This window comes from Carcharodon carcharias, chromosome 19 (assembly GCF_017639515.1).
Source record: "Carcharodon carcharias isolate sCarCar2 chromosome 19, sCarCar2.pri, whole genome shotgun sequence".
In the NCBI taxonomy this organism is placed as follows: domain Eukaryota; kingdom Metazoa; phylum Chordata; class Chondrichthyes; order Lamniformes; family Lamnidae; genus Carcharodon; species Carcharodon carcharias.
Genome location: NC_054485.1, coordinates 63,696,107 through 63,724,077, shown reverse-complemented (window position 1 = coordinate 63,724,077; position 27,971 = coordinate 63,696,107). Strand labels below are relative to the sequence as shown.

Genomic DNA, 27,971 nt, shown 5'->3' with positions numbered 1-27,971 from the left:
CCCATTGTCAAGTCAAATAACTGCTTTCTGGTCTCACTGTCAGGGCCAGTGACTGCATTCTAGTCTCATTGCTAGGGCCAGTGCCTGGGTGCAGGCCACACTGCCAGGGCCAGTGCCTGGATGCCAGTCGCACTACCACAGCCAATGTCTGGATCTAGTCTCACTTCCTGGGTCAGCGCTGGATTCTAGTCTCACTGCCAGGGCCAGTGCCTGGATGCCAGTCACACTGATAGGGCAAGTGCCTGGATGCTAGTCTCGCTGCCAGGGCCTGTGCCTACATGTCTTTCTCCGTACAAGGGCCAGTGCCAGTGACTGAATTAAAATCCCATTGTCAAGGCCAGCGACTGCATTCTGGTCTCATTGCTAGGGCCCGTGCCTGGGTGCAAGTCACACTGCCAGGGCCAGTGACTGCAATCTAGTCTCATTGCCAGGGCCAGCGACTGCATTCTCGTCTCACTGTTAAGACCTGTACCTGGTTGCCAGTCACACTGCTGGGGCCAGTGAATGCATTCCAGTATCACCGCCAGGGCCAGTGCCTGGATGCCAGTCTCACTGGCAGGGCCAGTGGCTGGATGCCAGTCACACTGCTGGGACCAGTAAATGCATCCCAGTATCACTGCCAGGGCCAGTACCTGGATGCTAGTCTCACTGCCAGGGCCAGTGCCTGCATGCCTTTCTCTGTACAAGTGCCAGCATCTGGATTCTAGTCTCATGCCAGTGCCAGTGACGGAATTATAGTCCCATTGTCAAGTCCAGTGACTGCTTTCTGGTCTCACTGTCAGGGACAGTGACTGCATTCTAGTCTCATTGCTAGGGCCAGTGCCTGGGTGCAGGTCACACTCCCAGGGCCAGTGCTTGGATGCCAGTCTCACTACCACAGCCAATGTCTGGATTCTAGTCTCACTGCCAGGGCCAGCCCATGGATTATAGTATTACTGCCAGGGCCAGTGTCTGCATGCAAATCTCAGTGACATGGTCAGTGCCTGGATGCCAGTCTCACTGCCAGTGGCAGTGACTGTGTTCTAGGCTCACCTTCATGGCCAGTGACTGGATGCCACTCTCACTGCCAGGACCGTTGAATGCATTCTAGTCTCATTGCCAGGGCCATTGCCTGGAAGCCTGTTGCACTGCTTGGGCCATTGCCTGGATGCCAGTCTCACCTCCAGGGACAGTGGCTGGATGCCAGTCTCACTGACAGTGCCAGTGCCTGGATGTCAGTCTCACTGCCAGGGCCAGTGTCTCTATGCTAGTCTCACAGCCAGGGCCAATGTCTGCATACCTGCCTCACTGTCAAAGCAATTGTCTGCATGCCTGTCTCTGTGGCAGGGCTAGTGTCTGGATGCTAGTCTCACTGCCAGGACCATTGAATTCATTCTAGTCCCATTGCCAGGTCCAGTGCCTGGAAGCCAGTTGCACTGCCGGGGCCAATGCCTGGAAGCCTGTTGCACTGCCTTGGCCAGTGCCTGGAAGGCAGTTGCACTGCCGGGGCCAGTGCCTGTATGCCAGTCACACTGCCAGGGTCAGTGACTGCATTCTAGTCTAATTGTCAAGGCCAGTGGCTGCATTCAAGTCTCATTGTCAGGGACAGTGAATGCATTCTAGTCTCATTCTCGGGGCCAGTGCCTGGGTGCCAGTCACACTGCCAGGGCCCATGACTGCATTGTACTCTTATTGTCAGGGCCAGTGACTGCATGCTAGTCTCACTGTCAGTACCAATGTCTGAATTCTAGTCTCACTACCAGGGCCAGTGGCTGGATGCCAGTTGTACTGCCAGGTCCATATCCTGAATGCCAGCCACACACCCAGGCCAGTGCGTGGATGCCTGTTGCACTACCAGGGCCAGTGATTGAATTCTAGTCTCACAGCCAGGGCCATCATCTGAATTATAGTCTCACTGCCAGGGCCAGTGTCTGTGTGCAAATCTCAGTGACAGGGTCAGTGCCTGGATGCCAGTCTCACTGCCAGTGGCAGTGACTGTGTTCTAGTCTCACCTTCATGGCCAGTGACTGGATGCTAGTCTCACAGTCAGGGCCACTGTATGAATGCTGGTCTCAGTGCCAGATCCAGTGACTGGATGCTAGTCTCACTTTCAGTTCCAGTGCCAGGATGCCGACCTGGTTGCCAGGGCCACTGCCTGGACTCTAGTCTCACTGCCAAAGCTTGTGCCCAGATGCTAGTCTCACTGCCAGGCCCAGCAACATTGTTCCACTATCACTGCCAAAGCCAGTGCCTGGATGCTAATCTCACAGCCAGGGCCAGTCTGTGGTTGCCAGCCTCACTGCCAGGGCCAGTGTCAGGATGCCAGTCTCACTGCCCGGGCAAGTGACTGCATTCTAGGGTAATTGTCAGGGCCAGTGACTGCATTCTAGTCTAATTGTCAAGACCAGTGACTGCATTCTTGTCTCATTGCCAGGGCCAGTTCCTGGATGCCAGTTGCACTGCCAGGTCCAGTGCCTGGATGCCAGTCACACTCCCAAGCCAGTGCATGTATGCCTGTTGCACTGCCAGGACCAGTGACTGCCTTCTAGTATAATTGTCAGTGTCAGTGACTGCATTCTAGTCTAATTGTCAGGACCCGTGACTGCATTCTAGTCTCATTGCCAGGTCCAGTGCCTGGAAGACAGTTGCACTGCCGGGACCAGTGCCTGGAAGCCTGTTGCACTGCCAGGGCCAGTGACTGCATTCTAGTCTAATTGTCAAGGCCTGTGGCTGCATTCTAGTCTCATTGTCAGTGCCAGTGACTGCATTCAAGTCTCACTACCAGGGCCATCGTTTGGATTATAGTCTCACTGCCAGGGCCAGCATATGGATTATAGTCTCACTGCCAGGGCAAGTGGCTGGATGCTAGTCTCACAGTCAGGGCCACTGTATGAATGCTGGTCTCAGTGCCAGATCCAGTGCCTGGATGCTAATCTCACTTTCAGGTCCAGTGCCAAGATGCTGACCTGGTTGCCAGGGCCAGTGCCTGGATTCTAGTCTCACTGCCAAAGCTTGTGCTCAGATGCTAGTCTCACTGTCAGGCCCAGCAACTTTATCCCACCCCTCTGCCAGAGCCAGTGGCTGGATGCTAGTCTCACTGCCAGAGCCAGTATCAGAATGCCATCCTCACTGCCTGGGCCAGCGTCTTGATGTTTTTATCTCTGCCAAGGTCAGTGTCTGGATGCTCAATTTTCTGCCAAAGCCAGTGCCATGATGCTAGTCTCACTGTCAGGTCCAGTGGCTGGATGCAAGTCTCATTGTCAGCACCAGGGTCTGGATGCTAGTCTCACTGTCTGGGCCACTTTATGGGTGGTAGTCTCACTGCCAGATCCAGTGCCTGGATGCTAGTCTCCCTCCCAAGGCCAGTGTCTGGATGCCTGTATCTATGCCAGGGACAGTGTCTGGATGCTAATCTCATTGCCATCGCCAATGCCTGGTTGCTAGTCTCAATGTCAGGGACAGCATCTGGATGCCAGTCTCACTGCCAGGGCCAGTGTCTGGATTCATGTCTCATTGCCTGTGCAAGTCTCTGGATACCAATGCTGGTGCCATTGCCTGTATGCCAGTCTCACTGGCGTTACCAGTGTCCTGATGACAGTTTCACTGCCTGAGCCAATGCCCAGATGTCAGTCTCACTGCTGGTGCCTGTGCCTGGATGCCAATCTCACTGACAGGGCCAGTGTCTGCATGCCAGTCACACTGCCGGGGCCAGTGCCTGGATGTCATTTGCACTGCTGGGGCCAGTGCCTGGATGCCAGTCATGCTGCCGGGGTCAGTGTCATGATGGCAGTCGCACTGCCAGGGCCATTTTCTGCATGCCTGTCTCACTCCCAAGGCAAGTGTCTGCACGCCTGTCCTGGTGCCAGGGCACTGACTGCATTCCAGTCTCAGTGCCTGGGCCAGTGGCTGGATGCCAGTCTCACTTCTGGGTTAGTGCCTGGATGCCAGTCTCACTGCGAGGGCCAGTGCCTGGACGCCATTCTAACTGCTGGGGCCACTGTTTGGATGCCAGTTGCACTGCCAGGCCAGCGCCTGTAGGCCAGTCTCACTGCCAGAGCCAGTGACTGTATTCTAGCCTGATTGTCAGGGCCAGTGGCTGCTTTCTAGTCTCACTGTCAGGGCCAGTGATTGGACTCTAGTCTAGTTTTCAGGGCCAGTGACCACATTCTAGTTTCACTGTCAGGATCAGTGACTGCATTCTAGTCGCAACGTCAGGGCCTGTGTCTTGCTTGTATTCTCGCTGCCAGGGCAAGTGCCTGGATGCCAGTCTCACTGCCAGTGCCAATATCTGCATGCTAGTCTCACTGCCAGGGCCAGTGTTTGCATGCCTGTCTCACTCCCAAGACAAGTTTCTGCATACCTGTCTCTGCGCCAGGGCCAGCACCTGGATTCTAGTCTTATGCCAGGGCCAGTGACTGAATTCTAGTCTCACTGTCAGGTCAGTGCCTGGATGCCAGTCGCATTGCCAGAGCCAGTGACTGCATTCTAGTCTCACTGTCAGGGCCAATGTTTGGATTCTACTCTCACTGCCAAGGCCAGTGCCTGGATTCTAGTCTCACTGCCAGGTCCAGTACCTGGATGCCAGTCTCACTGACAGGGCCAGTGCCTGGATGCCAGTCTTACTTCCAGTAGCCAGTGCTGGATGCCAGTCTCACTGCCAGGGCCAGAATCTGCATGACTGCATCATTCCCAAGGCAAGTGTCTGCATGCCTGTCTCTGTGCCAGGGCCAGGGTCTGGATTCTAGTCTCATGCCAGCGCCAGTGTCTGAATTCCTGTCTCATTGTCAGTTCCAGTGTCTAGATGCTAGTCTCACTGCCAGGGCCATTGACTGCATTCTAGTCTTATTGCCAGGGCCTCTGCCTGGATGCCAGTCATTCTGCCAGGTCAGCGACTGTATGCGAGTCACACTGCCAGGGCCAGTGAGTGCATTCTAGTCTAATTGCCAGGGCCAGTGGCTGCATTCTTGTCTCACTGTCAGGGGCCATGACTGCATTCTAGTCTCACTGTCAGGACCATTGACTGCATTCTAGTCTCATTGCCAGGGCGAGTGAGTGGATGCCAGTCGCACTGCTGGGTCCAGTGCCTGGATGCCAGTTGCACTGCTGGGCCAGTGCCAGGATGACAGTCTCACTGCCAGGGCAAGTGCCTAGATGCCAGTGTCAATGCCAGGGCCATTGTCTGCATGCCTGCCTCACTCCTAAGGTAGGTTTCTGCATGCCTGTTGTCTCTGTGCCATGGCCAGTGTCTGGATTGTATTCTCATGCCAGGGCCAGTGACTGAATTCTACTCTCATTGTCAGGGCCAGTTTCTGGATTTTAGTATCACTGCGAGGACTATCGACTGCATTCTTGTCTCATTGCCTGGGCTACTGCCTTGCTGCCAGTTGCACTGCTGGGACCAGTGTCTGGATGCCAGTCACAAAGTCGGGGCAACTGCCTGGATGACAGTCGCACTGCCGGGGCCAGTAACTACATTCCAGTCTCACTGCAAGGGTCAGTGCCCAGATCCCAGTCTCACTGCCAGAGCCTGTGTCTGCATGCTAGTCTCACTCCCAAGGAACGTGTCTGCATGCCTGTCTTTGTGCCAGGGCCAGGGTCTGGATTCTAGTCTCATGCCAGGGCCAGTGACAGATTTCTTGTATCAATTTCAGGGGCAGTGTCTGGAGGCTAGTCTCACTGCCAGGACCATTGTCTGCATTCTAGTCTCATTGCCAGATCCAGTGCTTGGATGCCAGTCGCACTGCTGGGGCCAGTGCCTGGAAGCAAGTCACACTGCCAGGGCCAGTGCCCGGATGCCAGTTGCACTGCTGGGGCCAATGCCTGGATGCTAGTCTCAATGTCAGGGCAAGCATCTGCATGCCAGTCTAATTGTCAGGCCAGTGACTGTGTTGTAGTCTTATTGCCTGTGCCAGTCTCTGCATACCAGTCTTTGTGTCAGTACCTGTATGTCCGTCTCACTGCTGATGCCAGTGCCCAGATGCCAGTCTCACTGCCAGTGCCAGTGCCCAGATGCCAATCAAACTGCCGGTGTCCGTGCCTGGATGCCAGCCACACTGCCAGGGCCAGTGAATGCATTCCAGTCTCACTGCCAGGGCCAGTGCCTGGATTCCAGCCTCAATGCCAGGGCCAATGGATGGATGCCTGTCTCTGTGTCAGGGCCAGGGTCTGGATTCTAGTCTCAATTTCAGGGCAAGTGTCTGGATGTCAGTCTCACTGCCAGGACCATTGTCTGCACTCTAGTCTCAATGCCAGGGCCAGTGCCTGGATGCTAGTCACACTGCTGGGGCCAGTGCCTGGATGCCAATCACACAGCCAGGTCCAGTGCTTGGATGCCAGTCACACAGCCAGGGCCAGTGCTTGGATGCCAGTTGCACTGCAGGGGCCAGCGCCTGGATGTAAGTCGCACTGCCAGGGCCAGTGCCCGGATGCCAGATGCACTGCCGGGGCCAATACCTGGATGCTAGTCTCAATTTCAGGGCCAGCATCTGGATGCTAGTCTAACTGCCAGGGCCAATGACTGTGTTGTAGTCTCATTGCCTGTGCCAGTTTCTGGATACCAGTCTTTGTGCCAATACCTGTATGCCAGTCTCACTGCTGGTGCCAGTGCCAAGATGGCAGTATCACTGCCAGTGCCCAGATGCCAGTCGAACTGCTGGGGTCAGTGCCTGGATCCCAGTCATTCTGCCGGAGCCAGTGAATGCATTCCAGTCTCACTGCCAGGGTGAGTGCCTGGATTCCAATCTCACTGCCAGGGCCAGTGCCTTCATCCCTGTCTCGCTCCCAAGGGAAGTGTCTGCATGTCTGTCTCTGTGCCAGCACCAGGGTCTGGATTCTAGTCTCACTGCCAGGGCTAGTGACAGAATTCTAGTCTCATTGTCAGGGCCAGTGTCTGGATGTTAGTCTCACTGCCAGGACCATCAACTGCATTATTGTCTATTTGCCAGGGCTAGTGCCTGGATGCCAGTCACTCTGCCGGTGCATCTGCCTGAATGCCAGTCGCACTGCCGGGTCCAGTGCCTGGATTCCAGTCACACTGCCTGGGCCAGTAACTACATTCCAGTCTCACTGCCAGGGCCAGTGCCTGCATGCCTGTCTCACTCCCAAGGGAAGTGTCTGCATGCCTGTCTCTGTGCCAGGGCCAGGGTCTGGATTCTAGTCTCATGCCAGGGCCAGTGACAGATTTCTAAGCTCAATTTCTGGGGCAGTGTCTGGATGGTAGTGTCACTGCCAGGACCATTGTCTACATTATAGTCTCATTGCCAGGGCCAGTGCCTGGATGCCAGCCGCACTGCCGGGGCCAGTGCCTGGATGCTAGTCTCAATGTCAGGGCCAGCATCGGGATGCCTGTCTAACTGCCAGGGCCAGTGACTGTGCTGCAGTCTCATTGCCTGTGCCAGTCTCTGGATAATAGTCTTTGTGCCAGTACCTGTATGCCAGTCTCACTGCTGAGCCCAGTGCCCAGATGCCAGTCTCACAGCCAGTGCCACTGCTCAAATGCCAGACAAACTGCCGGGGTCAGTGCCTGGATGCCAGTCACACTGCCAGAGCCAGTGCCTGGATGCAAGTCGCACTGCTGGAGCCAGTGCCAGGAAGCAAGTTGCACTACTGGGGCCAATCCCCAGATGCCAGTCACACTGCCAGGGCCAATGCTTGGATGCTAGTCTCAATATCTGGGCCAGCATCTGGATGCCAGTCTAACTGCCAGGGCCAGTGACTGTGTTGTAGTCTCATTGCCTGTGCCAGTCTCTGGATACCAGTCTTTGTGCCAGTACCTGTATGCCAGTGTCACTGCTGATGCCAGTGCCCAGATGCCAGTCTCACAGCCAGTGCCATTACACAGATGCCAGTCGAACTGCCGGTGTCAGTGCCTGGGTGCCAGTCACACTGCCCGGCCAGTGAATGCATTCCAGTCTCACTGCCAGGGCCAGTGTCTGGATACCAGCCTCACTGCCAGGGCCAGTGTCTGGATGCCAGTCTCACTGCCAGGGCCATTGCCTGGATGCCAGTCACACTGCCAGGGCCATTGCCTGGATTCCAGTTGCACTGCCAGGGCCAGTGTCTGCATGCCTGTCTCACTCCCAAAGCAAGTATCTGCATGCCTCTCACCGTGCCAGGGGCAGGGTCTGGATTCTAGTCTCATGCCAGGGCCAGTGACTGAATTCCAGTCACACTGTCAGGGCCAGCGTTTGAATGCTAGTCTTACCACCAGGACCATTGACAGCATTCTAGTCTCATTGCCAGGGCGAGTGACTGGATGCCAGTCGCACTGCTGGGACCAGTGCCTGGATGCAAGTTGCACTGCCGGGGCCAGTGCCTGAATGCCAGTTGCACTGCCGGGCCCAGTGCCTGGATAACAGTCGCACTGCCAGGGCCAGTGCCTGCATGCCAGGTACACTGCCAGATACACAGCCGGGGCCAGTGACTTCATTCCAATCTCACTGCCAGGGACAGTGCCCGGATGCCTGTCCCATTGCCAGGGATAGTGTTTGGATGCCAGTCTCACTGCCAGGGTCATTGCCTGGATGCCATTCTCACTGCCAGGGCCAATGCCTGGATGCCAGTATCACTGCCAACGCCAGTGTCTGCATGCTAGCCTCTCTGTCAGGGCCAGTGTCTTCATCCCAGTCTCACTCACAAGGCAATTGTCTGCATGCCTGTCTCTGTGCCAGGGTCTGGATTCTAGTCTCACTGCCAGGACCATCGACTGCATTATTGTCTAATTGCCAGGGCTAGTGCCTTGCTGTTAGTCATAAAGCTGGGGCCAGTGCCTAGATGCCAGTCACTCTGCCGGGGCAACTGCCTGGATGACAGTCACACTGCCGGGGCCAGTAACTACATTCCAGTCTCACTGCAAGGGTCAGTGCCTACATGCCTGTCTCACTCCCAAGGGAAGTGTCTGCATGCCTGTCTCTGTGCCAGGGCCAGGGTCTGGATTCATGCCAGGGCCAGTGACAGAATTCTAGTCTCGTTGTCAGGGTCAGTGTCTGGATGCTAGTCTCACTGCCAGGACCATTGTCTGCATTCTAGTCTCATTGCCAGGGCCAATGCCTGGAGGCCAGTTGCACTGCTGGCGCAGGTGCCTGGACGCCAGTCACACTGCCGGGGCCAATGCCTGGATGCTAGTCTCAATGTCAGGGCTAGCATCTGGATGGCAGTCTAATTGCCAGGGCCAGTAACTGCATTGTAGTCTCATTGCCTGTGCCAGTCTCTGGATACCAGTCTTTGTGCCAGTACCTGTACACCAGTCTAACTGCTGATGCCAGTGTCCAGATGCCAGTCTCACAGCCAGTGCCACTGCTCAATTGTCAGTCAAACTGCAGGGGTCAGTGCCTGGATTCCAGTCATACTGCCAGGGCCAGTGACTGAATTCTAGTCTCATTGTCAGGGCCAGTGTCTGGATGCTAGTCTCACTGCCAGGGCTATTCACTGCATTCTAGTCTTATTGCCAGGGCCAGTGCCTGGATGCCAGCCTCACTGTCAGGGCAATGGACTGGTTGCCAGTCTCACCGCCTGGTTCAGTGCCTGGATGCTAGTCTCACTGTTAGGACTAGCATCTGGATGCTAGTCTCAACTTCACGGCCAGTGTCTGAATGCTAGTCTCGCTGTCAAGTCCAGTGTCTGGATGCTAGTCTCACTGTCACAGCCAGTATCTGGTTGCTAGTCTCATTGTCTTGATGCTAGCCTCACTGCCAGGGCCTATGCCTGGATACTAGGCTCACTGTCAGGGGCAGAGACTAGATTCTAGTCTCACTGTCGGGGCCAGTGGTGGATGCTAGTCACCATGCAAGAGCCAGTGTCTGGGTTGTAGTCACACTGTTTGGCCCAATGTCTGGATGCTAGTCTCATTACCAGATCCAGTATCTGGATGCTAGTATCACTCTCAGGAGCTGTGCCTGGATGCTAGTTTCCATGACAGTGCCAGTGTCTGGATGCCTGTCTCTCTGCCAGTGCCAGTGTCTGGATGCTAGAATTGCTGACAGTGTCATTATCTGGATGCTAGTTTAAATGCCAGAACCAGTTCCTGGTTGCTAATCTCATTGAGAGGGCTAGTGTCTAGATGCCAATCTCTCTCCCAGAGCCAGGATCTGGATGCTAGTTTCACTGCTAGGGCCAGCGCCTGGATTCTTGTCTCACTGCCAGAGTCAGTACCTGTATTCTAATCTCACGGCCAGGGCCAGCGTTTGGAGGCTATTTTCACTGTCAATGCCAGTGTCTGGCTGCTAGGCTCACTATCAGGGCCAGTGTCTGGATTCACATCTCATTGCCAGGGTCAGTGCCTGGGTGCGTGTGTCACTGCCAAGACTAATGTCTGGTTGCTAGTCTCACTGTCAGGGCCAGTCGTAGATTGGAGCCTCGCTCTCAGGGCCAATATCTGGATTCCAGTGGGACTGTTAGGGCCAGCATCTGGGTGCCTTGTCTCTCTGCCAGGGCCAGCATCTGGATGCCTGTCTATCTGGCAGGGCGAGCGTCTGGGTCCCCGTCTCTCGGCCGGGGTAAGCAACTGGATGCCTGTCTCTCAGCCAGGGCCTGCATTTGGATGTCTGTCTCTCAGCCAGGGCCTGCATTTGGATGTCTGTCTCTCAGCCAGGTCCAGCGTCTAGAGCCTGTCCCTCAGCTATGGCCAGCGTCTGGATGCCTGTTCCTCGGCCAGGGCCAGCATCTGGATGCCTGTCTCAGTCAGGGCCAGCGTTTGGGTGCCTGTCTCTCAGCCAGGGCCAGCATCTAGATGCCTGTCTCTCAGCCAGGTCCAGTGTCTGGATGCCTGTCTCTCAGCCAGGGCCAGCATCTAGATGGCTGTCTCTCAGCCAGAGCCAGTGTCTAGATGCCTGTCTCTCAGCCAGGGCCAGCGTTTGGGTGCCTGTCTCTCAGCCAGGACCAGCATCTGGGTGCCTGTCTCTCAGCCAGGGCCAACATCTGGGTGCCTGTCTCTTGGCCACGGGCAGCACCTGGTTGCCTGTCTCTACACCGGGGCCAAGTTTGATTCTTTTCAAACAACAACCCCATTTGCATTCTGCCTACTTCAGCACTGTAAACTGTCCATTTTAGTCAGAACAATTGCTTTCTCTACACTGAGGCCTTTGCTGGTTTTATTTTTACTGTAATGCTGCTCAGCTGGAATGATGTTTGCCTCACAGTCTGGAGCCCAGTCGTAAATCAGACAAAAGTTGGTATTTTAATGGATAAATAAGGAAGTGGCAGCAGTAAAAGATTTATATGAAGACTTGCCCAGAGTGTGATGGTATCTCTGTCTTCCAAATGCTGCCCATGTCAGTTGTAATTTTCACAAAATGTTTCTTGTTGAGGAGAACAAAATACAAAAGCAGCAACTTGGAGACAAGCTGGGAAGCTGAGATAGTGTCAGGTTTGCAAAGTAACTGGAATGTTGTGCTTCTGACTGTTCATACTTACAGCCAGCGTGGATTCTCACTCTATCTTGCAGAGTCACTCCTGGTCCTTGGCGGATCTGACAGCTGAGTAGCCCAACCGTTTGATTGAAAGCAGGAATGTTGATCTGAGAGACTGTGCTGTTCACAATGGTACACTGTGTCCTGGGAATGTCCACCTTGTCCAGTTGCCACAATACCTGAGAGGCATGTGCAATGGAGCCCACAACACAGGAGGTGTTTGTTATTGTGCAAGTGGCAGACAATGGAGATTCCCACTGCACTGTATTAGCACTCACTAAAATATGGATGCATCCATTTGCCTCCAAAACAGCTCCTGTTAAAAAAAGAGCAAATAGTAATTACAAGTATCTTTCATTTTGAAAGCAGTGCTGTAAAACTCATGTCTGAAAGACAATGGGGAAGGTTGACCAGATATGTCCTGTCCACAGAATACTACATATCTAACCTAGTCATCCTATTAGACAACTACTAATTACGGAAATGCAATTTTTAAAAAATCATGTCACCAAAAAAAGGCTAATTCTCAAACAATCCTGCTCACAATTAGCACCAATTACAAAGATGATGAGACCGATTCAGGAGCAGCATTTGTTCTTTTTGGGGGAGTGGGACCAGCACAGTGGAGAGCCAGCACAGAGTTGCTGGGCCAAATGGCTCCCTTCTGTGCCTTAAATGACTCTATGACTCTCTATTCCATGAAGCTGGTTGATAAAGCATATAAGGAGAGCCAATCTATTCACATTTTTATATTTACTTACAGAATTACACATTACAAATATACACCTCTGAACTCAATGCCACAGTTACAGCCTGTGACTATTTATATAGGGGTTCAAGTGAATCTCTGGCTAATGCTCACCACCTGCATGTAATCAAATGCAATTAAAATATAATTAAAATATTGCCTTTTATCTCTTTAAATAAAAAATAGAGCTAATATAACCACAGTTTCAAAACAAATTAAATCAAAACCCTCCACATTTTGTGAAAAACATTACATTGCCCTCCTCTGGAGCGCTGAGCATTTTCTTTGAATATGTTCTGCAAGCCGATCATACAGTTGATGATTTGTGTAAATCCATTTAATTTTAAAATTTCCTTTCTTTCCAGCACTTCTTTCTTTTTTAAAAATGTGTTCATGGGAAGCTGGCTGGGCCAGCATTTATTGCCCATCCCTAATTGCCCTTGAGAAGGTGGTGGTGAGCTGCCTTCTTGCACCGTTGCAGTCCATGTAATGTAGGTACACCCACAGTGCTGTTAGGGAGGGAGTTCCAGGATTTTGACCCAGTGACAGTGAAGGAACGGCGATATATTTCCAAATCGGGATGGTGAGTGACTTGGAGGGGAACTTCCAGGTGGTGGTGTTCCCATGTGTCTGCTCCTTGTTAATTGTATGTTATTGCACTATTGAGGTTAAGGATATACAGGTGGAGAACATTGATTGAGCAAATACTGCTCTTCACATTCACTCTGTCATGGGGGGCCAAGTGAGCGCCTCATGAATATTATCCAAAGAATCGATTTTTGCTGCTGAGAACACTGTGCGGGTTCACAGTTTCAAATGGGCCCTTCACCTAGCATTTACTTTCTTCAGTCATCACACTTGGGTTCCTGTTTGGTGTTTAAGGGTTACCATCCAAATACTAGTTTGAAGGATTGCAATAGCATCCATCCCTTTAACTGGCTCCCTTGCAGCAACCCATGACAGTTACAGGGGGCGCCTTGGTTCTGCTTCCAGTAATAGTTCACGTGGCAGCTCTGAGCACATTGGGAAAGGGATTCCACACCATCCAGGATTACCAAATTCTACAGCGAGACAATGGTGGATCAGTTTTTCCTTTGGGAAAACTCAGAATCACCCCCGTAATGCCAACCTTGTTGGAGTCCTAAGAGAATGGCAAGATAAACTGTATTCTGCCTCAAGAAATGGTGAGGAAACGACATACCAGGGAGCGCAGCAAACCATCATTTAATGATTTGGCTTCAACTTCTGAAGAAGATGCGAGGAATTTCAGGCATTCCAAAATATTAATCAAGAGGCTGGAGTGCACTGTCAGCCCCAGGAATAATCATTTAATTTTATAAGTTTCTGTTAAAGTGTTTGTTTTTTTGTTACAGTGCCCCTTTAAGCAGTGGTTCATTAGTTTATTGATTTTATACTCTTGAGTAAAGGGACACTGCTGAAGGCACTGAGGTTTGTTTAGGGAAGACACAGGCATTTGTAATGTTGCATTCTGTAAACATATGTTGTATTAAATAAAAGATTTAGCATCTTGTTTCCGACTTCATCTAACTGTCATACGTTGGTCCTTCTAGATGGTAGCGGTCATGGGTTTGGAAGGAGCTGTCCAAGGAGCCTTGGTGAGTTCCTGCAGTGCACCTTGTAGATGGTATACACTCTGCCACTGTGCATCGATGGAGGGAGTGAACGTTTGTGGATGTGATGCCAATCAAGCAGGCTGCTTTGTACTGGACGGTGTCCAGCTTCTTGAATGTTGTGGGAGCTACACTCATCCAGGCAAGTGGGGTGCCTTCCATCATACTCCTGACTTGTAATGTCAATCTTTAGCAAATTGTATAAAAGATTGACAAGTCCATGAAATATTATTCCATGGAATGACATCTGTTTTCCAAATGTATTAATGTCTGGCTGCTTCAATGGGCATTTAATAGATCATCTTTCAACACCAAACATTCATCAAAACCCAGCTGACAAACTACTTCACTCCTGATCGGAAATGACAGCATCAAGGCCTAAACGTGTTTCCTCTTTGATAGAAACATAGAAAATAGGAGCAGGAGTAGGCCATTCGGCCCTTCGAGCCTGCTCCACCATTCATTATGATCACGGCTGATCATCCAACTCAATAGCCTGCTCCCGCTTTTTCCCCATATCTTTTGATTCCTTTCACCCCAAGAGCCATATATAACTCCTTCTTGAAAACATACAATGTTTTGGCCTCAACTACTTTCTGTGGTAACGAATTCCACAGGCTCACCACACTCTGGGTGAAGAAATTTCTCTTCATCTCAGTCCTAAATGGTCTACCCCATATCCTCAGACTGTGATCCCTGGTTCTGGACTCCCCTACCATTGGGAACATCCTTCCTACATCTACCCTGTCTAGTCCTGTTAGAATTTTATAGGTATCTTCATTCTTCTGTACTCCAGCGAATATAATCCTAATCGACTCAATCTCTCCTCATATGTCAGTCCCTCCATACCAGGAATCAGTTGGGTAAACCTTCGCTGCACTCCCTCTATAACAAGTACATCCTTCCTCAGATAAGGAGACCAAAACTGCACACAATATTCCAGGTGTTGTCTCACCAAGGTCCTGTACAATTGCAGCAAGACATCCCTGTTCCTGTACTCGAATGCTCTGGCTATGAAGGCCAACAAACATTGGCTTTCTTTACTGCCTGCTGCACCTGCAGGCTTACTTTCAGCGACTGGTGTATGAGGACACCCAGGTTTCGTTGTACATTCCCCTCTCTCAATTTATAGCCATTCAGATAATAATTTGCCTTCCTGTTTTTTGCCACCAAAGTGGATAACCTCACATTTATCCACATTATACTGCATCTGCCATGCTTCCATTAGAGAGAAGGCAACAAGCATGTAAGCATTGAAACGTGTCTTCAATAAAAGTGAAGTTTATCTGCACTAAACCTGTTCCTCCCTCAAGCTATTACATGGGGGATTCACTTGAACCTCTATAAAATAAACACTTGACTGATTATACTTCAAAAGAGTTTAAAAATGGGCAGAGACTAACACTGTTATTGTTGGCTGAAGATGGGTATGCTTGCAATGTGTAACACTAACTAAATACAAACTCACATAAAGACTGGTTTTAGTTCCATTTGTCTCTAGCTGGCATTCTTGAATATAAATTGTATTTGAGGTTAATTGCCTAAAGGTTGCAAATTAAGGGGAAAAAGGATAAAAAATGACACTCATATTAGTCATTGTGAGAAATGATAGAAAGCAAGATTAAATTATTGGGATATGATTACCCTCTGATGTTCTGAACCAGATGACAACCGGAAGAATAAACTGCATCTATGGACACAGGATCCACCCGATGGTGGGGAAGTCCAGAACCAGGGGTCACAGTCTGAGGATATGGGATAGACCATTTAGGCCTGAGATGAGGAGAAATTTCTTCACTCAGAGAGTGGTGAGCCTGTGGAATTCGCTATCACAGAAAGTAGTTGAGACCAAAACATTGTATGTTTTCAATGAGTTAGATATAACTCTTGGGGCGAAAGGGATCAAAGGGTATGGGGAGAAAGCGAGAGCAAGCTATTGAGTTGGATGATAAGCCATGATCAGAATGAATGGCGGAGAAGGCTCAAAGGGCCGAATGGCCTACTTCTGCTTCTAGTTTCTATATTTCTATGATGAACCTCCATTGTGTTGAGCTATGGCTGATTGACAGTGGGGAGGGTAGTAATCTAATTACTACACCCCAAATAAGGCCCAGCACCTGCATAAAATTAAATACAATCAATGTACAATCAAAAGTGACGGGGCTGAGACTGGGTCTGTGACAAGGCTGTAACAATGACCACACACAGCTGAAATGCCCCACTGTCCCCACAGGAGGCTGCAGTTCACTCTGTCACCCAGCTACACAATGTTTACTGGTATAACCTTTACACAAAGACATGATTTTCATCATAAGTACAGGAATACAAAAGAAACTCCCCTTACCTGTTAGAAGACTGAGCAGAGAGACAAGACAGTCCAGCAGAGTGATGGAACCTGCAGATATCAGCATAGTGCTGACTGATACACCACCTGCCAATCACAAGAGATAATTCACAGATGGTTAGTGGGGTTGAATTTATGCCAATGTACCCACAAAGTAATCAAGTGGACCAAAAACACAGCAGAACAGAATGGGTACGCACGAGGACTGACTCTGATACAGGACAGAGAATGCAATGTACAATACAATGAACAGGGGTGTGGGCAATAGTGATTAAAAGGTAAATTACAGTGGAATGTGGACATTAGAGTGAGCAGTATAGAGTGGACAATAAAGAGGAAATTAGATAAGCAGTATAGAGTGGACAATAAAGGGGACATTAGAGTGAACAGTACAGAGTGAACAGTGAAGTGGACATTACAGTGAGCAGCATAGTGAGTAGTAAAGTGTACATTAGATTGAGCAGCGTAAAGGAGATATCAGTGCAAGCAACCAGAGTGAAAAGTAAACTGGACATTAGAGTAAGCAGTATGGAGTGGACAGTAAAGCTGACAGAATGACCAGAATAGAGTAAAAATTAAAGGCGACATTAGATCGAGCAGTATACAGGGGATAGCAACATAGACATTGGAGTGGATAGCATAAAGTGAACAGCAAAGTGGACAGAAGAGTGAGAGGAAGAGTGAACTGTAAAGTGAGCAGTGGGACTGGACAATAATAAGGGCATTAGAGTGAACAGTATAGAGTGGACAGTAAAGTGGACATACAAGTGAGCAGAGTATAGCGTGGAGGTTAAATTGGACATTAGAGTGAGCAGTATAAGTGAACAATAAAAAGCACAATAGAGTGAGCAGTAAAGTGGACATTAGAGTGAGCAGTATAGAGTGAACATAAAGAGGACATTAGAGTGAGCAGTATAAAGTGACAAGGAAAGAGGACGTTAGAGTGAGTAGTATAGAGTCCACAATTAAGAGGAAATTAGTGAGCAGTATACAGTGAACAATAAAGAGAACATTACAGTGAGCTTCAGGGAGTGGACAGTAAAGAGGACATTAGTGCGAGCAGAATAGAGTAGACATTAAAGAGGACATTGGAGTGAGCAGTAAGTGTGACAGTGAAGAGGACAGTAAAGAGAACATTAGAATAAGCAGTATAGAATGAACAGTAAAGTAGACATCATAGTGAACAGTAGAGTCTAAGTTATGAAGTGGACATTAGAGCGAGCATTATAAAGTGAACAGTAAAGCAGACATTAGAGTGAGCAGTATAGAGTGAACAGTAAAATGAACATTAGAGTGATCTATATAGATTGAACAGTAAAGGGGACATTAGAGTGTGCAGGAAGGAGTGAAAAGTAAAGTGGAGGTTAGAGTGAGTAGTATAGAGTGGACAGTAAGGAGGACATTAGAGTGAGCAGTACAATGTGGACAGTAAAAAGGGTTTTATAGTGAGCACTTTAGACTGAAAAGTAAAGAGGTCCTTAGGACCAGCTGTATGGAGTGAAAAGTCAAGAGGACTTTAGAGTGAGCAGTATAAAGTGGACAGTAAAGAGGGCATTAGAATAAGCAGTATAAGGTGAACAATAAAGAGGACATTAGAATGAGCAGTAGAGTCTAAATTGTAAAGTGGATATTAGAATTAGCATTATAGAGTGAATAGTAAAGTGGACATAAAAGCGAGAAGTATAGATTGAACAATAAAGGAAACATGAGAGTGAGCATTAGACAGTAAAGAGGACACTAGACTGAGCAGTATAGAGTGAACAGTAATTTAGACATTAGAGTGAGCAGTATAGGGTGAACATAGAAACTTGGAGCAGGAGTAGGCCATTCGGCTCTTCAAGCCTGCTCCGCTATTCATTATGATCATGGCTAATCATCCAACTCAATAGCCTGCTCCCGCTTTCTCCCCATACCCTTTGATCCCTTTCGCCCCAAGAGCTATATCTAACTCCTTCTTGAAAGCATACAATGTTTTGGCCTCAACTAATTTCTGTGATAACGAATTCCACAGGCCCACCACTCTCTGGATGAAGAAATTTCTCCTCATCTCAGTCCTAAATGGTCTGCTCCATATCCTCACTGTGACCCTGGTTCTGGACTCCCCCACCATTGGGAACATCCTTCCTGCATCTACCCTGTCTAGTCCTGTTAGAATTTTATAGGTTTCTATGAGATCCCCCCTCATTCTTCTAAACTCCAGCAAATATAATCCTAATCGACTCAATCTCTCCTCATATGTCATTCCCGACATCCCAGGAATCAGTCTGCTAAACCTTCGCTGCACTACCTCTATAGCAAGAAGATCCTTCCTCAGATAAGGAGGCCAAAATTGCACACAATATTCCAGGTGTGGTCTCACCAAGGCCCTGCACAATTGCAGTAAGACATCCCTGTTCCTGTACTCTGGCTATGAAGGCCAACATGCCATTTGCCTTCTTTACCGCTTGCTACACATGCATGCTTACCTTCAGTGACAGCTGTACAAGGCCACCCAGCTCTTGTTGCACATTCCCCTCTCTCAATTTATAGCCAGTCAGATAATAACCTGCCTTCCTGTTTTTGCTACCAAAGTGGATATCCTCACATTTATCCACATTATATTGCATCTGCCATGCATTTGCTCACTCACTCAGCTTGTCCAAATCACACTGAAGCATCACTGCATCCTCCACACAGCTCACCCTCCAACCCAGCTTTGTGTCATCTGCAAATTTGGAGATATTACATTTAATTCCATCATCTAAATCATTAATATATATTGTGAATAACTGAGGTCCCAGCACCGATCCTGCGGTACTCCACTAGTCCACTAGCCTGCCATTCAGAAAAAGACCCGTTTATTCCTACTGTTTGTTTCCTGTCTGCCAACCAGTTTTCTATCCATCTCAATACACTACCCCCAATCCCATAATTTTACACGCTAATCTCTTATGTTGGGACTTTGTCGAAAGCCTTCTGAAAGTCCAAATAAACCACATTCACTGGCTCCCTTTCATCAACTCTACTAGTTACATCCTTGAAAAATTCCAGCAGATTTGTCAAGCATGATTTCCCTTTCATAAATCCATGCTTACTCTGTATGATTCTGCCACTGCTTTCCACGTGCTCAGCTATTAAATCTTTTATAATGGACTCTAGAATTTACCCCACTACCGACAGCAGGCTGACTGGTCTATAATTCCCTGTTTTCTCTCTGCCTCCTTTTTTAAATAGTGAGGTTACATTAGCTACCCTCCAATCTGTAGGAACTGTTCCAGAGTCTATAGAATCTCGGAAGATTACCACTAATGCATCCATTATTTCTAGGGCCACTTTCTTAAGTACTCTGGGATGTAGATTATCAGGCCCTGGGGTTTATTGGCCTTCAATCCCATCAATTTCCCCAACACCATTTCCCTACTAATACTAAGAGGACATTAGAGGGAACAGTTGTTATGACTGATACAGTTGGCAAAGTGGTGTCATTTAAAAAAATCCCAGAGGGAATCTTGAAGCAACTGTCATAACCTATAATTTTAAATGTTATGTTTGAGATGCGACTCTAAACTCAGGAATCAGATCACTAGTTCTTGTGGTTTTACATTAAACTAAATGAAACGTTTTATTAATCTATACAGGTTAAAATATTTGTACACATGGCTACAAATTACTACAATCATAATTTATAACAAATTCCCAAACTAATCTCCATTAAGGCAACAGCAATCCATAGGCTTAACCAAAGTCCAGGCAAAATATTTTCACCTTACAAATTCAAAATGAGGGTCTTTTCACTGTGGAACCAGTTGGAGGCTTGCAGCTGCCTTTTGATCTTACATTGCCTCTGCCTGCACACCCGAAAACTACTGAAGTTATACCTACCAGCCCCATTGAATTCAAATTCTCATTGTCTCACTAGCCTCTTTGAACTTTACTTTTTAATAATGAAACCCCATTCATTGTACCAATTGTATTAGTAATATAAACATGTTGCTTGGTAGCTGTTAGAAAGGCATCAAATTTTCACTCCACTTGATGAATGCTCTATTCAAAAAATGCAAATGCATGCTATCTCTCTTCCATATCAAAACTAGTGCCCACCAAAGCACCCAGACTAGTTGGCTTTAATCCAATTAAGACACACCCACAAACTAAACCTCTATTTTAAAAGAAAAATATTTTCCAAAATATATACATTAATAGATTCATGACAGCAGTATAGAGTGGAGAGTAAATAGGACATTAGTCCAAGCAGTATAGAGTGAACAGTAAAATGGACATAAGAGTGAGAAGGAAAGAGTGGACAGTAAAGAGGACATTAAAATGAGAGGTGTAGAGTGAACAGTAAAAGGGACATTACAGTGAGCAGTATATAGTAGAAAGTAAAGAGGACATTAGAGAGCAGTATAGTGTGGACTGTAAAGAGGAGATTAGAGTGAGTAGTATAGAGTGGACTGTAAAGAGGACATTAGAGTGAGCAGTACAGTGTGGACAGTAAAAAGGGCTTTATGGTGAGTAGTATGGACTGGACAATAAAGAGGACATTAAAGTGAACAGTATAGAATGAACAGTTAAGAGGACATTAGAGTGAGCAGTATAGAATAAACAGTACACCACCAGCTTGCTCCATACCTCTCCTTTCCCTGAACACTGCTCTTAGTGTGCTGCAGAGTCTTGCCGTTGCAATCAGCCCACAGGAAGCACAATAAAACCAACAACCACTCAGCTTCAGTCTTCTTTCCTCAGACCCAGCTTCTAGCTGCTAACAGCTGCCTGTGCTGTACTTTCTGGGCTGAGCTGTTACATGATACAAGTAAATAAGTTGTTTTACCATAGTGTACGCACCAGGCGTGCTCTCCTGTGTTTGGAGAAAGAGCTCTTATTCCAATATGATCCTCAGTTCACTCCCCTTTCCTTTCTACTATCTTGACTTTAAATCCGAGCAGTGGTCAGCAGCACACCATGGCTGCAATTCAGTTCAAATATTTTCTATTTGGCGAAGGCTTAGTATTGATCATCGATCTTTAGATGGGATCACAGACCTAAGGGAGTTGAAGACTGGTGGGACAAAGGCTGGTGGGACAAATTACGTGTAAATTGGATGCCATATTTTCTATATTCACAACTACAATTTAAAACACATTTATTTGGCTGTACAAGCACTTTGGGACATCCTAAGGATGCAAAAGGCGCTATATAAATGTAAATTTTTTGATTTTAAGTTTAGTGACCTTTTTTTAGCTGAATGTGCCTCGCTTCCTCCTGGACAATCATTTGTCTTCAAGCATTATGGGTAGTAAAACTCTAAAACAGTATTAAAGACAAGTATAAATGGATAGCGAACATTTAAAGAGTGCCTACTATTATGGATAGTTGGGTGAAAAAAAAATGGTAAGAACAGAAAACACGAAGTTGGAGTAAAAAGTTATTTTTCAGACTGATTGATGGTAAACACAGATGTTTCCCAAGGGTCAGTGTCATGGTCAGAGCTTTCTTTGTTGCTCTCTAAATGTGTTGGATCTTGAAATACAAGGTAAAATTTCCAAATTTGATGAAGATACCAAACTTGGAGGAGAAGCAAACAGTGAGGATGATAATAATCATGCAACAGCGCATAAACAGGGCAGAATGGGCAGACAAGCCGCAGATGTTTTTTTTTTCAATCATGGGATGTGGGTGCCCTGCCAGCATTTATTGCCCATCCCTAATTGCCCTTGAGAAGGTGGTGGTGAGCTGCCTCCTCGAACCACTGCAGTCCATGTGGTGTAGGTACACCCACAGTGCTGTTAGGGAGGGAGTTCCAGGGTCTTGACCAGCGACAGTGAAGGAACGGTGATGTATTTCCAAGTCAGGATGGTGAGTGACTTGGAGGGGAACTTCCAGCTGGTGGACACTACCCTGAGGAACTCCTGCAGTGATTGTCTGGAGCTGAGATGACTAACATCCAATAACCACAACCATCTTCCTTTATGCTAGGTTATTGTTAAGCAAGTGCCACTTGATACCACTGTTGATGACCCCTTCCATTACTTTACTGATGATTGAGAGTAGACTGATGGGGTGGTAGTTGGCCAGGTTGGATTTGTCCTGCTTCTTGTGTACAGGATATACCTGGTCAATTTTCCACATAGCTGGGTAGATGCCAGTGTTGTAGCTGTACTGGAACAGCTTGGCTAGGGGCTTGGCAAGTTCTAGAGCACAAGTCTTCAGTACTATTACCGAAATATTGTCAGGGCCCATAGCCCTTGCAGTATCCAGTGCCTTCAACCGTTTCTTGATATCACGTGGAGTGAATTAAATTGGCTGAAGGCTGTGATGCTGGGGACCTCCAGAGGAGGCTGAGATGGATCATCCACTCAGCACTTCTGGCTGAACATTGTAGCAAATGCTTCAGCCTTATCCTTTGCACTGACGTGCTGGGCTCCTCCGTCATTGAGGATGGGGATTTTTGTGGAGCCTTCTCCAGTTAATTGTTTAATTGCCCACCACCATTCACAACTGGATGTAACAGGACTGCAGAGCTTAGATCTGACCCGTTGATTGTGGAATCGCCTAGCCCTGTCTATCACTTGCTGCTTATTCTGTTTGGTACACAAGTAGTCCTGTGTTGCAGCTTCACCAGGTTGACATCTCATTTTAGGTATGCCTGGTGCTGCTCCTGGCGTGCCCTCCTGCACTCTTCATTGAATCAGGATTGATTCCCTGGCTTGATGGTAATGGTAGTGTGGGGGATATAACCATGAGGTTACAGATTGTGTTCGAATACAATTCTGCTGCTGCTGATGGCCCACAGCGCCTCATGGATTCCCAGTCTTGAGTTGCTAGATCTGTTTGAAATCTATCCCATTTAGCACTGCGGTAGTGCCACACAACATGATGGAGGGTAGCCTCAATGTGAAGGCGGGACTTCATCTCCACAATAACTGTGTGGTGCTCACTGTTACCGATACTGTCATGGACATATGCACCTGCAACAGGAAGGTTGGTGAGGATGAGGTCAAGTATGTTTTTCCCTCTTGCTGGTTCCCTCACCACCTGTCCCAGTCTAACAGTTATGTCCTTAAGGACTCAGCCAGTTTGGTCAGTAGTGGTGCTACCGAGCCACTCTTGGTGATGGACATTGAAGTCCCCACCCAGAGTACATTCTGCCACCCTCAGTGCTTCCTCCAAGTGGTGTTCAACATGGAGGAGGAGCATTTTGACAAAAAGAAAAGAGAGAGGCAATATAGACTTAACAGCACGGTTCTAAAGTGTGTCCAGGGATAGAGGTACCTGGGGGTTCGTTTATAGAGATCTTTGAAAATGGCAGACCATACTGAGAGAGCAGTTAACAAAGCATTTGGGATCTTGGCTTTCATAAATAGAGGCATTTTGTACAAAACAGAGAAGTTATGCTGAAGCTTTATAAAGCTCTGGTCAGGTCCCAACTAGAATATTGTGTCTGGTTCTGGTCACTACACTTTAGGAAGGATGTGAGGGTTCTTGAGAGGCTGCAGAGGAGATTTACAAGAATGATTCCAGGGATGGGGGATTTTAGTTTCAAGATTAGGTTGGAGAAGCTAGGGTTGTTCTCCTTGGAGCAAAGGAGCTTGAGGGGAGAGTTGTGAGAAATGTACAAGATTATGATAGGTTTGTATAAAGTAAACAAGGACAAACTCTTCCCATTAGCTGTGGTACAAGGGGACACTGATTTAAGGTTTTGGGCAAGAAAGGTGCAGAAAAGCTTTTTTAGCAGTGAGTGTTCATAACCTGGAACTCACTCACCTCGAAGGTGCTGGAAGTGGCAGTGATCAGTGGAAGGAAATTGGATAGACACTTGAGGGAAAGAAACTTATAGAGCAGGCTCACCGGATTGTTCTGCAGAGAGCTGGATTCGAGAGGCCCCCTTCTGTGCTGTAAACAATTCTGTGACTCATTGGGACTGAGCCTCATACTCAGATAGTGTTGGCAATAGCATGGCTGATCACAGAATCACAGAATCTTAACGGCACAGGAGGAGGCCATTTGGCTCATCATGTTTGCACTGGTTCTCCTAAAGAGCATTATGCCCTAGTGCCATTGTCCTGTCTTTTCCCTGTACCCCTGCACCTTGTTTCTATTTAAATAATCATCTAATGCCCTCTTGAATGCCTCGATTGAACCTGCCTCCACCACATTTCCATACAGTGCATTCCAGATCTGAACCACTCTCAGTGTGAAAAAGTTTTTTCTCACATCAAATTTGCTTCTTTTGCAAATCACTTTAAACCTGTGCCCTCTCGCTCTTGATCCTTTTACGAGTGGGAATAGCTTCTCCCTATCTACTCTGTCCAGCCCCTCTTAATTTTGAACATCTCTATGAAATCGCCTCTTAGCCTTCTCCTCTCCAAGGAAAACAGTCCCAACCTCTCCAATCTATCCTCATAGCTGAAGTTTCTCATCCCTGGAACCATTCTTGTAAACCTCTTCTGCACTCTCTCCAATGTGTTCACATCTTTCCTTTAGTGTGACATCCAGAGCAGTACACAATACTCCAGGTGAGGACTAATAGGTGTCTTATACAGATTCAACATAACCTCCCTGCTCTTGTACTTTATGCCTATTAATAAAGTCCAAGATACTGTTTGCTTTATTAACTGCTCTCTCCACCTGTCCTGCCACCTTCAATGATTTATGCACATATACACCCAGATCCTTCTGTTCCTGTACACCCTTCAAAATTTCACCCCTTATTTTATATTGTCCACCCATGTTCTTCCTACCAAAATGCATCACCTCACACTTCTCTGCATTAAACTTCATCTGCCACCTATCTGCCCACTCCACCAACTTGTCTTTGTCCTTTTAAAGTTCTTCACCATCCTCCTCGCAGTTCACAACACTCCCAAGCTTTGTACCATCCGCAAACATTGAAATTGTCCCTGCACACCAGGGTCTAGATCATTAATATATATCATGCTGATTGCCTCTATGTCAGACTTTGAAACCTGTTTCAATGTGAAAGGATCAGGGAATGAGAAGGTGTGTTAGAATACAATAGGTTACAGCATGTTTTAAGTTTGAATGGTGCAATGCACTGTTTACTGATCTTACAGTCTTATCACACTGATAGTATTTATCTTGTATCCTCAGTTTGCATCAAATGCAAATCTCACACAGAATCTAAACTGTCAAAGTTGCCCTGTTGTGTCACATTTGAGCTCATCTGTTATGGACCATATATGAAGAGGCACCATGTTTAGCTGTGACATTTTGCCTTGTTGGTGTAAATCAGCTACAGAATGGATCCCAAAGTTTAGCAGTCTTGTTAGACTGACTGACACTGTCTGCAATGAGACTGGCTCTTTACTGCCCTCTGAAATGGCCAAGCAAGCCACACAGTTGTGCCAAAACACGACAGAAAACTTGGAAAAAGAATAAAATTGGATGGACCATCTGACTTAATCAAGGGACCAGAGGCAATAGCAAACTCGGCCCTGTCAACCCTGCAAAGTCCTCCTTACTAACATCCGGGAACTTGTGCCAGCATTGGGAGAGCTGTCTCACAGATCAGTCAAGCAACAGCCTGACATAGTCATCCTCACGGAATCATATCTTACAGATAATGTCCCAGACACCACCATCACCATCCTTAGGTACGTCCTGTCCCACTGGCAGGACAGGCCCAGCAGAGCTGGCAACACAGTGGTATACAGTTGGGAGGGAGTTACCTAAGAATCCGCAACATCGACTCCTGACCAGGTGAAGTTTAATGCATCAGGTCAAACATGGGTAAGGAAACCTCCTGCTGATTACCAAATACCGCCCTCCCTCAGCTGATGAATCAGTGCTCCTCCATGCGGCACACCACTTGGAGGAAGCACTGAGGTGAAGAATGTACTCTGGGTGGTGGACTTCAATGCCCATCACCAAGAGTAGCTCAGTAGCACCACTACTGACTGAGCTGTCTGAGTCCACCATTTAAAAATTCATTCACAGGATGTGGGCTTCTCAGGCTGGGCCAGCATTTATTGCCCATTGCTAATTGCCCTTGAGAAGGTGGTGGTGAGCTGTCTTCTTGAACTGCTGCAGTCCATGTGGTGTAGGTACACCTACAGTGCTGTTAGAGAGAGAGTTCTAGGATTTTGACCCAGCAACAGTGAAGGAACGGCGATATATTTCCAAGTCAGGATGGTGAGTGACTTGAAGGGGAACTTCCAGATGGTGGTGTTCCTATCTATCTGCTGCCGTTGACCTTCTAGATGGTAGTGGTCGTGAGTTTGGAAGGTGCTGTCTAAGGAGCCTTGGTGAGCTCCTGCAGTGCATCCTGAAGGACATAACTGCAAAACTGGACTTGTGGCAGGTGGAACCAATAAAAGGGCAAAAGCCATTTGAACTTGCCCTCATTAATGTACCTGTTGCAAATGCAGTTGTCCATGGCAGAGTTGAAAAGATTGACCACCACACAGTCCTATCTTCACAATCAGGCTGCCATCCATGACGTGGTATTGCATTACCACTCTACTAAATGGGATCTCTTCAAAACAGATCTAGCAGCTCAATATGAGGTGATGTGGGCCATTAGCAGCAGCAGAATTGTACTCAACCACAATCTGTAACCTCATGGCCCAGCATATCCCCCACTCTACCATTACCATCAAGCCATATGAATTAAGAGCAGGAGTAGTCCATTCGGCCCCTCAAGCTTGAACCACCATTAAATAAGATCTTGGCTGATCTGATTATGGTCTCACCTCCACTTTCCCAATAACCTTTGACTCCTTTGTTAGTCAAGAATCTATCTAACGCAGCCTTAAAAATATTCATTGACCCTGCTTCCACCGGTCTCTGGGGATGAGAGTTCTCCAGACTCATGACCCTCTGAGAATAAAACTCTTATCTCTGACTTAAATAGGAAGCCCCTTACTTTTAAACTGTGTCCCCCTAGTTCTAGTCTTGCCTCCAAGTGGATCCTTTCAGCGTCCACCCTGTCAAGGGTGCCGGGGGAAACATTGGATCAATGAGAAGTGCAGTATCAGGCATAACCAAAAATGAGGTGTCAACCTGCTAAAGCTACAACACAGAACTACATTCACGTTGAACAGTGGAAACAGCATGCTATACTCAGAGCAAAGTGATTCCACACCAAGAGACCAAATCTAAGCTCTGCAGCTATGCCACATTGCATTATGAATGGTGATGGAAAATTGAACAATTAGCCAGAGGAAGTTTCACAAATATACTCATCCCCAGTTGTGGGGGAGCCCAGCACATTAGTGCAAAGGATAAGGCTGAAACATTTGCAACTGTCTTCAGCTAGTTGATGTTTGAGTGTACTCTGGAATCCAGGGGAATGGAATCTCGGATGGCGAGAATGAAACCCTGTGAGGTGGGCCATCACTGAAGCTGTCCGTGTTGGAGTGACTTTTGGAGAGAATTCCAAGGCAAGATCTTCAAACGTGGAGACTGGAAACCCCCGTGAGACAATGTTTCAGTGAGATTGGTTGGCTCACAGTGTGACCAACATCTGGGTAGGTTGTTGAGAAATCCCTGGAATCCATTTTGGTTACATCTGTCATTTATTCTGTAGTGTGGTTGTGTGATCACAGTTTGCTTGTTAATTCACATGGATTATCCTGAATGTTAGAGTATAAGATAGATTTGTACATTTTTTAATCTTTCTGAACTTGTACAGTAAAATTTATTTTTGTTTGTTCCAAATCCATGGAATCTTGTGGCTTTATTCTATTAGCAGGTGTCTTAAATCTCAAACTTTGTCTACTTTAAACAAAACATTATTGGTCCCTAACCAGATCTCCTCACAACCCAGGGTCTGGCTAAGGATCATAACACCGCACACAACAAGAGCCGGACAATATCCAAGTTTGGGCTGATAAATGGCAAGTAACGTTCATATCACACAAGTG

At 47.7% G+C, this 27,971-nt stretch overlaps 1 protein-coding gene and 1 pseudogene across 1 annotated transcript in view; one reads left to right on the top strand and one right to left on the bottom strand.

Moving 5' to 3' along the window:
* The window catches only part of LOC121291982 (granulocyte colony-stimulating factor receptor-like), a 273,059-nt gene extending 252,272 nt beyond the window's left edge, over positions 1-20,787 (bottom strand). Inside the window, exons 1-3 of the mRNA XM_041213693.1 lie at positions 20,719-20,787; positions 16,108-16,194; positions 11,389-11,700 (exon numbers count right to left, since the gene is read on the bottom strand). Coding sequence (XP_041069627.1) covers positions 11,389-11,700; positions 16,108-16,174 — 379 coding nt within the window. The 5' untranslated portion in view covers positions 16,175-16,194; positions 20,719-20,787. The remainder of the gene's footprint in view (positions 1-11,388; positions 11,701-16,107; positions 16,195-20,718) is intronic.
* On the top strand, positions 12,239-13,277 carry LOC121291681 (annotated as a pseudogene).
* Positions 20,788-27,971: the final 7,184 nt, after the last annotated feature.